The following is a 12,829-nucleotide window of genomic DNA, read 5'->3' on the forward strand; positions in this document are numbered from 1 at the left end:
GGGGTGGGGAGTGAGGAAACATGGAGCGGAGTCGTGTATGATCTTCAGCTGTGAATTTAAAGGCCCATACTTATAACAAACACACTCTAATTTGCTCATCATTTTGGGATTGCGGATGATATTTATGGTATGTAATAAACAGGATCTTCTCCACAGTCTAGAACAAGAGGATCTGCATTTGAATCTGTGGGATGTGGAAGGGATAGGAAATAGAGCCAGATGGACCTAATGGAGGAAGTTGTAGAATTTTCTCTAGAGTCTAACAGTAGGTCTTCGTTTTTTCTTCTATTTTTATGGATGTGATATTATGACACTCCTGTGGGGAGTTAGTTTTTAGAGGAGGGGATCTTAGAATATTTAGGCAGCAACCATAAAGTCATCACATTTACAGGCAATGCACTTTGCTATCTTTAAGGCAAAGTTGCCTGACCCAAACTTACCCCCAGGGACAGCGGTCACTAAATTTCTAGACCACATTTATTAGTGGTTGACTTTTAGCCTGGGGGTTTTACTTTTTGCCCTTTAAGGCACTGCTAATATCACAATCTTCGTTTTGAAAAACAGTCAAAGTAATTTCAGCCCAAGACGGATTTAGGTGGAAAAGGAAGGAAACTGGAAAATGCACTGAAATGCCAATATTCATTTGGCAGTTTTCAGTGTTATGAGTTGTTGTAAGCACTGTACCTGAAGTCTTTGGTTACTATGCTAATGATGATTAAAAGTAAGTCATGCTCCTTAAAATAACGTAGCTATGGGATAATTCAACATATCTCTTTTTCATGTCGGGATCTTCCCTTGAACCCTGAAGGCTGTGCTTTAAAGGGCAATAATGCTTTATTCGAAAGGGGCTTCCACATAAGTTAAGGAATCTTTCAGCTGTCCAGGTTTTCTATAGCTGCTGTGTCACCTTTGTGCAGTAGAAAGCCCTTAAGTAAGAGAATGATGGCAGGAACCTCTGAAGAGGAGAAACCTGAAGCCTAATGGCAGGAAACTGACAAGGAGATTAAATATTTCATTGCTGGATAGAAACGGATCCATATACGATTTACATGTTCTTTAATATATGTGGACATAGACACACAGGGATCTATATTTGTATATATTAGTTATTATAGGAAGATACAAAAGATAGGAAGACTTTTAAATTTTATTTAAAGCAGGTGTAACAGATGCTTTAAAAAAGAAAGGGGGAATCTGGCTTGACAATGCAGCTCACTGTCTATCTAGGTGCAATTGTAAGGTGGTTCCTGAATGCCTGCCCATCTTTCCCTTAAGACAAAGCATGGGGTGTGGGAGACCTGAAGCTGTTCAGGGGATGTCTAGCTAGGACTTGGCTGGAAGGATGATCAGGGAGAGGCTGGAAAGAGTGGCAGGAACAAAGTTTGTTCCATCAACGTCAATTACGGTCTGAGAACCATGTTTAGTTTGGGCATCTGTCTCATCTTTGCTATTAACCCTTAACAGCTGGCCTCTTTTGTAAATAATAACAGAATTGACCAGGGAACGCCTCCTGCCCTTGGGATGGTCAGGGACTGGGTGCTGATTATTTCCTCTGCGGTTGTCTTTTCAGGAGAGGCTGTTCACTTAGCTCGGGATTTTGGGTACATTTGCGAAACGGAGTTTCCCGCCAAAGCTGTTTCTGAGTATTTGAACCGGCAGCACACGGACCCCAGTGACCTGCACTCCCGGAAGAATATGCTGCTGGCCACCAAGTGAGTGTCCTGGACTCGTGGTCCTCATCCCAGACTCCCAACCTGCAGAGCCGCCTCGCTTGGGAGGAGGCGGTGGAAGCGGCAGCGCAGACTTCCTCGGTGGGGCAGGGAAGCAGCTCAGTGGTGGAAAGCCCGTGGCTGGCTGGCTAGGGAACCCTCCCATCTCCGCCCCCCTCCGCACCCAACCCTCAGCGTTGATTATGGGCTTCGTATTTGTGTGTTTTCTCTATTTCCTAGTTTCTGAGAGGGATGGCATTATTAATCCGAATCCAGGCTTTTTACAATTCACATCCCCAACCCTGGGGATGGCAGGCAGACCTTTTCCGGTTGGGTCCCTGTTCCAGTTCTTTCCTGCATCCCTGGATGCATATTTCTCCGTGGGGTCCACATCTCCCTGTCTTATCCACACAGCCACGCGTGCTCGCTCAGGGTGTCTATATGTCACCCACGTTCACCCATCTCTACCCGCAGCTCTAATTACTCTCTTTCCAACGTTGCTGTTTGGCATCTTCCACAGACGTAAAATTTACTACAACTCCAGAGGGGAAAATAGTAAATCTCTGGCTAAATTTAGGTCTAGAGCTCATTTGAACTTTTACAGTGGGTTTTCTATTTATTTGATTTACTCCTGTCTTTGGCTTCGATGTCATATTGCTGGTGTTTTATGGCGGGCTCAGGCCTGCAGTGGGCGGCGCTGCGTGCGCCAGCACGTTTCTCTCGCAGGCGCGGCCCAAACAGCGGCGCTCATTTATTTAGTGCTGGAGGACGCGGTTTGTTCCGTTGACAGCGTAATTTAAAGAAATATATGGAAGGCTGAAAAATCATTTGCTCAAATTTGTCCAGATGTTTTTGAGACGTGATTGGAATTTGATTGCCCCTTTCCGCAGGGTCAAAAAATATTAATGTCCCAGAACTTTAATTGCTTACAGACCCTGGTTTGGGCTTTGAAGATTTAAAATGTTTGACTCTAAGCATTTGTTCTCCTCAGTTCAGCATTTCCTTTTTGGCACTTTGGTAATGAGTACAAACTTCAGGAAAGCCTTTAACCATCTCTTCCAACGATCAAAACCTGGCACCCACCGTCTTTGTAGAAGGCTTTCCTCTGATGTACCAACTAGCAATATAATAGATCTTTATCAGTAAATCGCCCTCTTACCCCTTGCCCTGGTGGCTAGTGGCAGGGGAACTGTTGGTGCTTTATAAAAGAGTAAAGGTACTTTGGGGAAAAAATAAAACTAAAGTGGCTAAATTAGATGACAGGATTCCACAAACAACTCTGTGGTTTCCCTAAGGAGTGCTTGTGGCTTCTCTTAAGACCAGCACTTCTTAACCTGGGGGGAGTATCAGAATCAGCTGGGGAGCATTTTCAAGATAATTATTTGTGGACCTAGCCCCAGGCTCCCTGAGTGGGAATCAGTGAGGGTGGAGGCCTGGATGTGTGTATCTGAACCCCACAGATGATCCTGAGGTATGTCTGACTTAAGAACTGCCCTATTTAGGTCAGAACTGTTACCCGTTTCTTCCTGCTTGGGAGGATGTATGTATGCATTTCGAACAGAGAAACGAGTAGTGAGAGGATTCCTGGTAGTGTCCTCTACCCATCAGCCTTAAAACCAAACACCTTTTCTGGCTGCTGCAGGTTGGGGAGGAGGTATTCCCCATCTAATTTGGCCATTTCTCCTCCCGGGAGTAATCCCCTGGGAAAAGGTGCCCCAGGGTCACTGACGTGGGCCTCCAGGTATCTGCCCTATTCACCTGTTGGCCAGGCCAGGTGTCACCAAGTGTCAGACTGTCCCAGGGAGGCCTGTGATTGGCGTTCTGTAGTTTTTCTTTTCTCACCACCCTGGAGACCAGGTGGAGGCAGGCTGGCAGAAGTCTGCCAGCCTGTGAAAGGCTATGACCTTTGGGATGCCATACCTCTGACCACAAGGTGAACCAAGCCACTGGACCTTCAGGGCTAAAATCCTTTTGTCCACCTCCTATATTAAAATTTTCTCAAATAAGTTTAGTCCATAGTTAGGCACGCAGGATTTCTAAGGCTGGGAGATTCCTCTAAATTGTCAGTGCCTTGAAATAAAAACCTTCAACGATAAAAATCTACCCTCCCTGGAGTCTTAACCATCTACCTTTAGGTTTTATTTAAACAATGTGGGAATCCTTTTATATGGACAACAATATTGTTGTACAAAGATCTTCAGTAGCCTGTACTTTAAAAGAAAGGGAAAAAGGGGTGGTGGTGGTGGGAATACTTCCCTTCTCACATGCTGCAGGTAAACAGCTTTCTGCTTTGAATGGAATCGGCATTCTCTCCTGGAATAAACAGTTGCTTGCCCTGGGCCAGGCAAGGCTCCAGCAATCTGCTTCTGTGCCAGGGACAGGCTTGTGGCCCAGGGCCCTAACTCCTTCCCGGCTTTTTGAGTCTGATCACCAAGAGGTTGGAGAGGCAGGGGAGAGGAGGGGGAAAGGGCTTTTAGAGGAACTGTCAGGTAAGAGCTAAAAGTTACTGAAGATTGCAAATCAAACGCTAAAGCCTATAGCACATTTCCCAAAGCGGGGTTTATGCAGTCCTGGAATGAAGGGGGAAAGACGGGCAGGGGGCGGGGGGAGAGGCCAGGCTTTGGGATGGAAGGGGTGCCTAAAATCCCCACCCCCGCTTTCCTTCCAGTCCCAGCTGCTCTAGAAGGGAGAACGCTGGGAAAGGAAACAGAGCGGAATCGCCCACATTAGCCTCGCTCTCCGGCTCTCCCATGACTGGGCGCCCCTGGGCTCTTGTGAGCGTCTCCTTTAGAATGTCAATGACAACGACACTGAGGGTGGTTTTTTGTTGTTGTTGTTTTGCTTTCTTATTGTTGTTGTTCCTCTCCCGCCCCTTTGCAGGCAACTTTGTAAAGAATTTACAGATCTGCTCGCTCAGGACCGGACGCCGATCGGAAACAGCCGGCCCAGCCCCATCCTGGAGCCGGGGATCCAGAGCTGCCTCACGCACTTCAGCCTCATCACGCACGGCTTCGGCGCCCCCGCCATTTGCGCCGCGCTCACGGCCCTGCAGAACTATCTCACCGAGGCGCTCAAAGGCATGGACAAGATGTTCTTGAACAACACCACCACTAACAGGCACACGTCTGGGGAAGGCCCAGGTAGTAAAACTGGCGACAAGGAGGAGAAACACAGGAAATGAAAAATTTAAAAAAAAGGAAAAATGTTTTAAATACAAAAGGAAAACAGAAAAAAATTTTAATTTTAGCTCTAAAAATATTGGATTGGCTTTGGAAGAATTATATTAGGTAGAATACACATACAATCAAAGTTAAAAAAAAAACAAAGCTAAATAACTTAAAAAAAAAAAAAAAAACTTGAGGCGTACCACGGAGCAACAGTATCGGTTCTCAGTGTCTATTTCAAGATACACTTGGAGACAACCGTCCGGATTTTCCACTTCGGTTCTTTCGAGCTTAGTAATACTGATAATAAAAAGAAAACCATGATTTTTTTTCCCCTTTGGAAAATAAACATAAGACTAAACGTGAGAAAACTCTAACTTATTGGAAGAAAATCGGAGAAACCGTGTCGGTGTCAGTGCTTTGAGAGCTGGTTGACTGAGACGCACGAACTTTTTAAATTTTTAATATATTTTTAGGAAACTCTCTGGCAGTCCCCGCCCTTCCACCTCACCTCGCCCCTCTCCCAGCCACCCTTTTTCTACGTTGCCCTCCCTCCCTCCGGCTGTCACGGGAATCTTCCGGGATGAAAAGGCGTGTGGTTAGCCCTCTGGTGCGCTGTTGTGGTCCCCTTGGTGACCCCGCCCCCGCCCCGCCCTGTGTCCTTAACTCAAGGGGGCCCAACTCCGGGCCATTTGCTTAATTAGGGAGGGCGAGGGCGGGCGGGGCGGGAGGCCCGCGGGGACGCAGGCGGTGGCTGCAGCTCTCGGGCCGGCTGGCTAAGGAGAGGCTCCCGCGGCCCGGCCGAGGAAAATCCGGACCAATAAGTTGATTCAGACTCCTCATCAGTTCTTTTCCGAAACGTTACTAGTTCCCAGCCTTGCCAGCATCTGCCTACAGAGCATCTTGCATTTGTTATCATATGTGTCATCTACCGATTTTAAGAACAATAGTAAAACCCAAACACAATATGAATACGTTGATTAGTATGTAATTCCTTCGGAGGGGTATGTACCATTTCATTCTCTTCTGTTTTCCAAAGCTTTGCCCGCATGGTTTATGAGCTTCTTCAAAGAGGACTTGGGCTTCCTACACAATCTATAAGGTACAGAGAAAAAAAAAATTCCGATCCCTTTTTAATCACAGCCTGTGTGTCAGAATTCTGCAGGTGCACTTCTTTAAAGAAGCTCAAAGGGAATAATTTAGAAAGTGGCCAATAAGAGATTGAAGCAGCTTTGAGTCTAGTTGCTAACAGATACCTCAACACAGAATTCCGGGGAAGTGGGGAGCTGCTAAATGAATTTTAGGGGAGAGGAGTAAGTGTTCTTGGAGCCCAATATTTTAACATTATTGCCTTGCCTTTAAAGCGGATTCCATTTCCTTGGGCTCTTTGGTGATTGTGGGGAAAGCAGCAGCTTTGCTAGTGGTCGAGTGGTCGCGGGGAGGGGGGTGGTGCAAGCTCCCGTGTTTCAGCAACAACTGCTTTCTTACAAGATGCTTTATGAATGAGGCGTTTTTTCCCCTCCCAGACGTGCACTTGTTTTTGGCAATAATGGTAAAATAATGCAAAGTGAAAGGAGATGTATTTCAGCTTTGAATGGTACTGTCTGGATACACTGGGACTATTCCCAGTGGATAAAGTTTCATACATTTAATATCTCTCACTTCTGGCAGCCCTGCTCCTTTCTTGGGCTTCACCTGAGCATTATCTTGAAATAAGATCTGAAACCCATTGTTCCCACCATCCCCAAAGCAGTGGGAAATCCCCAGGGGCGAAGGAGTGGATGACCTAGGTCTCTAAATAGAGTGTGCATGGACGCATCTCTTTAAACAAAGTAGGCATTAGGACCTTTGCAGCATCCCTTGAATATAAAGATCCAGAGGTTTGTTCTGCAGGATTTACAGTTAGGACCCACGGGGACTCTCAGGTCTGCTGCCCCATGGGCCTTGGCCTGGGGAGGAGGGAGGTTAGAGGGTCGGATTTAGGAACCTGCTGAGTTTTGCACTGACATTTTAATGGGGGGGGGGCTGAGTTAGGGAGCTGGTTTCGGACCACCAGGAGGGCCCAAGCAATGGCTGATGTCAGACCCCAGCCCATCCACGTCAGCTTCTTTGGGGGCCTCTGGGTGTTCAGGGCTCAGCCATAGATGAGTTGACAGGAGTGCAAAGGCCGGGAACTAGACCTCAGGGAGCGTGTAGACACTCCATCTCTTCCCAGCTCAGAAGCCTGCGCCTTTGTCCGAGGGCCTGGCCGCTTGCATTAGACGTATTCTGATTGCCAAAGGCCGGGAGAAACCGCACTGAAAACCATCGTCTCCTTTCCTTGCAGGGCAACGCGCCCCACGCGTGTGACGTGCGAGAGACGCGATGGACGCGCCTTGCTCTTACTGTGCAGGTCCCGAGAGCGTGGGGGCCACTCGCGCCCAGTCGTGTTGAGGACATAGAATCAGCCGCTGGAGGGGCCGCGGGCCGCGCGGGCCCTTCCCGCTCTCGGTCTCAGCCTAAGGGCTAAGGCGACCGAGAAAGCCCGGTGCTCCAGTAGGTAATGGGGCGGCGCCCCGCGGGCTGCAGGCGGGAGGGGTCTCAGCGCTGCCCGAGCCCCTTGCTGCCAGCGGCCGCCCCGGGCGCGTGCTTCCCGAGGGCGAGTGGCCTAGAAATGTCCAGGGGATCGGAAGCTTCCCCCGCCTTTGCCGGTACGAAATCTCTCCACCCTCAGGCTCCCAAAGGCGGGTGATGGGGTAGGAATTGTCTTACTGGGCTACGCAGGCTCCTTCGTCGCCCTTCGCCCTCCTCCGGGCGTTCCTTTGGCGCCCGGGCTGAGCAGAGCGCTTAGCATCTGTCCCCCGCACCCCGCCTCCACGCAACGTGGAGAGAACCCACTGCCCCCTCTCCCTCCCCCACTTCTCCTTTCCTGTACGACCCCCGCCCCCTTGCTTTCGTTAGCCAGGCCTGCTACGTTTATCTGATAATTGAGTTATTAAAAGATTTGGTTTCCTTGGGCCCATAAATCAATAAACAGTGGGATTAACTCAAGAGTTTGCCTTTTAAGTCAAGGGAAACGTTTTAAAGCAAGCCCCTTTGAGTCTTGTTTCCAAACTAAACAGGTGAGTTGCAGCTCTCCCCCACCCCACCCCTGCACTCTTAAGACACTGTATCCAAGCCGCGTGCCCACTCCTAAGTGCCCGGTCCCAAACCAAAAGAGCTAAAGGTAGAAAGCAAGAGTCAGGACGTGGCAGCGCTGCCCTCACACTTTCCACTCTGCAAGTTCCTTTGGAGGTTCTAAAGGTCTCCTGACCATTCTCTGTCCAGTCCTGCCTCCTCTTGCACGTATTGTGGCTCTCCTGGAAGCAAAGAGAGAAGAAAAGGGCTGTTCTGGGCGAGGATTCTCCCCTAGTTAGCTCGCTTTCTTTTTTCCTTCTCCCTGGCACCACATCCTTAGCTTTCTCCAGCCCTACATAAAGAACTGAAGAACCTTTCAAAGACCTGGCTGTTTTATTTTCTTTGGCCAAGGAAACCACTTTTTCTCAAGCAACTATTTTATATCCTATGAAAACTTCGGTCGAATGGAAAACCTGAAATACCCCAAACTTATCTACACACTGTTCCTCCGGTACAAAGCCTTACTTAAAAGGGCAACTCGTCCCTACTTAGAGTGTTTATAGGGAGTTTGTCCTCACATTTGATATCCTGTATGCGTAATACATTCTGTGGAAAGGAATTAACCTTAAACCATCTGATGTTGCCTCAAGAGCCCAAACAGTGTTTCCCCTCCTGTGCTGATGTATGTTAAATGATCAGGTTAAAAAAAAATAACAAAATTCGTTTTGTTTTCTTTTAAAAAGTAGAATGAACACTATTCTTCTTGAAATGCCAAAATCGACTCCTCTGTTGAGTTGGTCTCTAATTCACTAACATTGTTTTTGACAACAATCGAGAAATATCAATCTATTGACTCTTCACGAGAAGAGCTCTGGAGGGTATCCATGTTAAGTTTGTATATATTTATTTATGCTTAATTTAATGGGAATGTGTAAATATGGTGAGCAGGTAGTTTGGGATTATTTATCTGTGAATCTATACCTCTGTGAATGGGTGGTTAAAAAAAAAAAACAAACCGCTTGACCCTAGGTAGAATCCTATCTGAATTTTTCTGTTCTTTATAGACAAGCTGTTATGGTAATGGGTAGCAATTGGTTTATTGTCCAGTGTTGACCTGATTTACATAAATAAAAAGATTGTTGTGTTTTTGTTGTGTTTTCATCTTCAGTTTCTTGAGTATAGATATTGTTTAATTCTACAGACAGAAACAATTTATGGCCAAGAATTTTTTTCTTTTTGTCCCCCCCAATCATTGAAACACAGGCAGTGTTTTCCTTACAATAAATACAATAAATTTTGCCTCCCAGAAAAAATGGACACTTTTGTTTTCACTAGAAGGTGTTTTTGATTCATTAAAATTCCAAATTGACACTCTTCTCTCCTATTTCTAGCTGGATTTGCAATAAAAGCCCACGTTAACTGCATCTCTTGGTTTATATTGCCCTTTAAAAAAATGAGGTTGTCAAATTACTTACTTCCCAGGTTATTAAGAGTCCGTGTCCCAGGAACGAAGGGCCTCTGGGTCCAAGTCAAAGATGATGCTCTCTTCATGTTGCCGGTGGGATGGCATTCTGCCATGATGTCTTTGACGGAGATGGTGCAGGACAGAAGCCCACAGGGCCAGGTATGGGCTCCTGCACCCCACACCTTGGGATCTGGGGGAGTTAACTGGCTCATTTCAGGACTGAACCCAACCCTGACCTCACCAGCAGTGCAAGGCCTTCCGTAAACAAATGAGGAAAACTCCCTTGACCAGAGGAGGAAAGAGGCTGTCTTAGGAGGTTTCCTACCTTAGGCTCAGAGGATGCCCAGGGAAGCCAGAGCTTTTCTCATTTGGGTTAATGGGCTGCAGCCCAGCCCTAATGGGCTGCAGTGATCAAACATCTTCTCAATCTGTATTTCATCCCAAGGCTTGGGTGTCTTCCCTGAGGCTAGGAAAGTAAATCCATCCAAGCTGTTAAACGGTATGCACGAGTCACTGTTTCTCTTTGGACCTCAGTCTTTATCTGTAAAATGTGGGCCTCCTAAGGTCCTTTCCAACATTGTCTAGTTTAATTGTAAAAAGCAGGAACAGCAACATGTATATATTTAAGGATAACTGGCAAAGTTAAATCTCGAAAACCCTGGATTAGGAGAGTGCTTAGCATATAGTTGGCACTCAGGTAATTAGTAATATGCCTCCCATATCAATTTTCTGTTTTTCAGATGACTCATTCCCAGTTGGACTTCCCTATAGGGAAAGACAGAAAGGACAATGGAATCTGCTTTATGTGAGATTTTCCACTTCTTGGCTTCCCTATTAACTAAAAAAGGGGGGGTATCATGGCTAGAATTATAAATGAGTGAATCAAAAAGGGAAGGGAAGTAGAAGGAAGAAAAAAATACACAAGGGAAGTGTGATTAAGAGGGCGTGCAATCCATTTATCTAGAAAGAAAATAGGTATATGCCTTTGTCTCTGGCTCAAATGTTTTACATTGAGTTTCCTTTTCATTTGCCTTTTGGAGAGTGAGGGGTTGGTTACCACTAGGATTATACAAAGGCGGTGATGAGTAATTTCCATACCCTATGGCAAGTTTTCCTACTGAAGGGTTAACACCAGCTCTGGAGAAACAGACCTTCCATCTATTATTCCATAGGTAAATTCCAGACCACCTCCTCTTTCCACCACCATTTGACAAGGATCTGAGACAGTCACCCCAAACTCAAGATCCTGAGGGGCCTGAATGTGGGGAAAGAACTTGAGGAGAGGGAAGGAAAGATACGAAGCCAGAGAGAGCCTTGCCTAACAAAATGGCCCAGAGCTGCTAGTTACAGCTCCTCGCCGGCCCTTTTGTTACTGTCTTAACCAGGCTGCAGAAGGAGTAAGGAAAGAACGGCAGCTGGAACCGCTAGGCCGTGGACCCTGACCACAGGCCCAGCGCGGGGACGCTGGGTGACCTTGGAGGAGGTGACCTGGAGGCAGCCAGCCCAGGTGCGCGGCTTCCAGTGGCCAAGAAGCCCGCCTGCTCGCCCGCCCGCATTAGCGGTTTACGGGCCCTGATTAAAAATAATGCTAGGAGGAAGAAGAGCCGATTGTTTTTTTTATGAGGCCACATTGTTTCTCTTCATTTGCAAAAACAGCCCCATGGGGTCCTTTCCCTGGGACCCCGGGCAGCCAGAGCTTAGAGCCACCAGAGATATACTGGCCCGATGGGACGTGTGTCTTCTTGGGGGCGCTCATGACTCCCGACGCAGGCTACCTTCCGTGCGTGGACTTCGAAGGCGGTTGTCTGTCATGTCGAAGCCTCAGAAATTAAATGTGCAGCTCACAAGTCCATTAATTTTAGCTTCCCATTAATCTATTTAAAAAGTGAACCAGCAATGGCTCTATAAATACAGTCCTATAAAGTTGAACTCCTTCCCATAAATCTTCTGAGTTGTTTATTTACATGTATTCCCTCGCCCTCTAACAAGCTTCGTTTCAACTTGGGGAAGACCCGAACCGACCCGACCCGCCACGGGGTGGGCTCACCCCTCCCCAGCTTCCCCGCAGGAATCGTGGGCGCCTTGGAAAGGAGGAACTGCGCGGGGGCAGAACACGGAGGGCGAAAACTCAATTTTCCTTCTTGACTTTGTTTCCTTGTGTCTATCCCAAACTCATGCTCTCCGTTATTTCCCATCACAAGCTCCACACTGATTTATACCGTCATAAACAGCATTCTTACGACTATAACTTCTCTCATAGCTTGGGGTGAGCTCCTTTTTCACATCCCTGGCAGCCACTACTTTTAAATCAGGCCTCATAAATAATCCCAGCGCTTCCTGAGGGCGAGTTCAGTCAAACGTCTCCCCGGGTCCACTTTCTTGGCACGGGTCCCTCCCTCAGGTCACAGGTTGGAGCACTCCCACCGCCTTTTCTCACGTTTCCAGGACGCAACCGCGGACAGCAACGCGGAGACTAGGCACCAGCGCTGAGCCATTCACACCCTTGGCCCAGTCTGCGTGCGTACGTATCGCGCGTAAGCCGTCCCTGCCCGCGCGGAGCGCACGCACGCGGCGCCCCTGCCCGCGACTAGGCACGCTCTCCGGGTGGCTGGGCCGAGTGTCAACGAGCGCGCACGCGCGGACGCCTACGCACGCGCACGCACGCACGCGCCGCGGCGCCCCGGGGCGTAACTCCGGGCCTAGCGACTACCCAGGGCGCGGTCGGCGCGTCAGGCTTTTCGCTCCGCGTCCTGGAGGTTAAGTTTGCAAACGGCTGCGGCGTGGGCAACGTTTTTCTTTTTTTTTCAAACTGTTTATGCTGAGATTGAGGGAGCCTTTTTGTCACACAAGTTCAACACGTTCTACGCTGCCGCTGGTCTCAAACTAGCAAGGTCAAGCGGCGATTTTTGGCCCATTTGTTCGGAACCTATTTGTTCTTTCCCACTCTGCTGCTTTTCGCTTTTTCCCTTCTCTCGGACGGGCTGCAGCCTTCTGGAGCTGACTCAGGCGAGAGGCGTCCAGACTCAAATAGGGGTCACACATGCTGCCGGGAGAGGCCTCTGCATAAAAATGCTCTTTAAAAATTTTAAAAAGCAGCATAATAGCCAATGGACTTAGCAAAGCGTGACCTGCCCAGGCCGCTCGGAGGGCAGGCCTGGCAGTCATCTGTGTCTGGACCACCAGTCAACGTCCGGGACGTACCTGTTCGCTGACGTATTAGCAAACGTTTCAAGGATGTGGCTGTCAGCTGTCATTAGCCCACGCGTTTTACCGGGAGGAGGGCACGTCCAGGGCGTGTTTGCGTACAATATTCTGGGGAGGTCAGAATCTGACCTCTGGAACAGTCAAATGTTCCTTCTTGTACAGACATTTATCAAATGACTGGAGAAAAGCTG

The 12,829-nt window shown here is 48.1% G+C and overlaps 1 protein-coding gene across 8 annotated transcripts in view; it reads left to right on the forward strand.

Annotated features, from left to right (window-relative positions):
* Window positions 1–9,115, forward strand: part of TFAP2B (transcription factor AP-2 beta) — a 29,052-nt gene extending 19,937 nt beyond the window's left edge. For 2 of the 8 annotated variants that reach the window (XM_060308079.1, XM_030870500.3), the window contains 3 exons: window positions 1,571–1,712; window positions 4,590–4,849; window positions 5,913–9,115. In XM_060308079.1, the coding sequence (XP_060164062.1) occupies window positions 1,571–1,712; window positions 4,590–4,849; window positions 5,913–5,974 (464 nt within the window). In that variant the 3' untranslated portion in view covers window positions 5,975–9,115. Of the gene's footprint in view, window positions 1–1,570; window positions 1,713–4,589 lie in introns of all 8 variants that reach the window. The other 6 variants (XM_060308080.2, XM_060308081.1, XM_030870499.3 and 3 more) reach the window with 4 other exon arrangements.
* Window positions 9,116–12,829: the final 3,714 nt, after the last annotated feature.

Source organism: Globicephala melas, chromosome 11 (genome assembly GCF_963455315.2).
Source record: "Globicephala melas chromosome 11, mGloMel1.2, whole genome shotgun sequence".
Lineage (NCBI taxonomy): Eukaryota > Metazoa > Chordata > Mammalia > Artiodactyla > Delphinidae > Globicephala > Globicephala melas.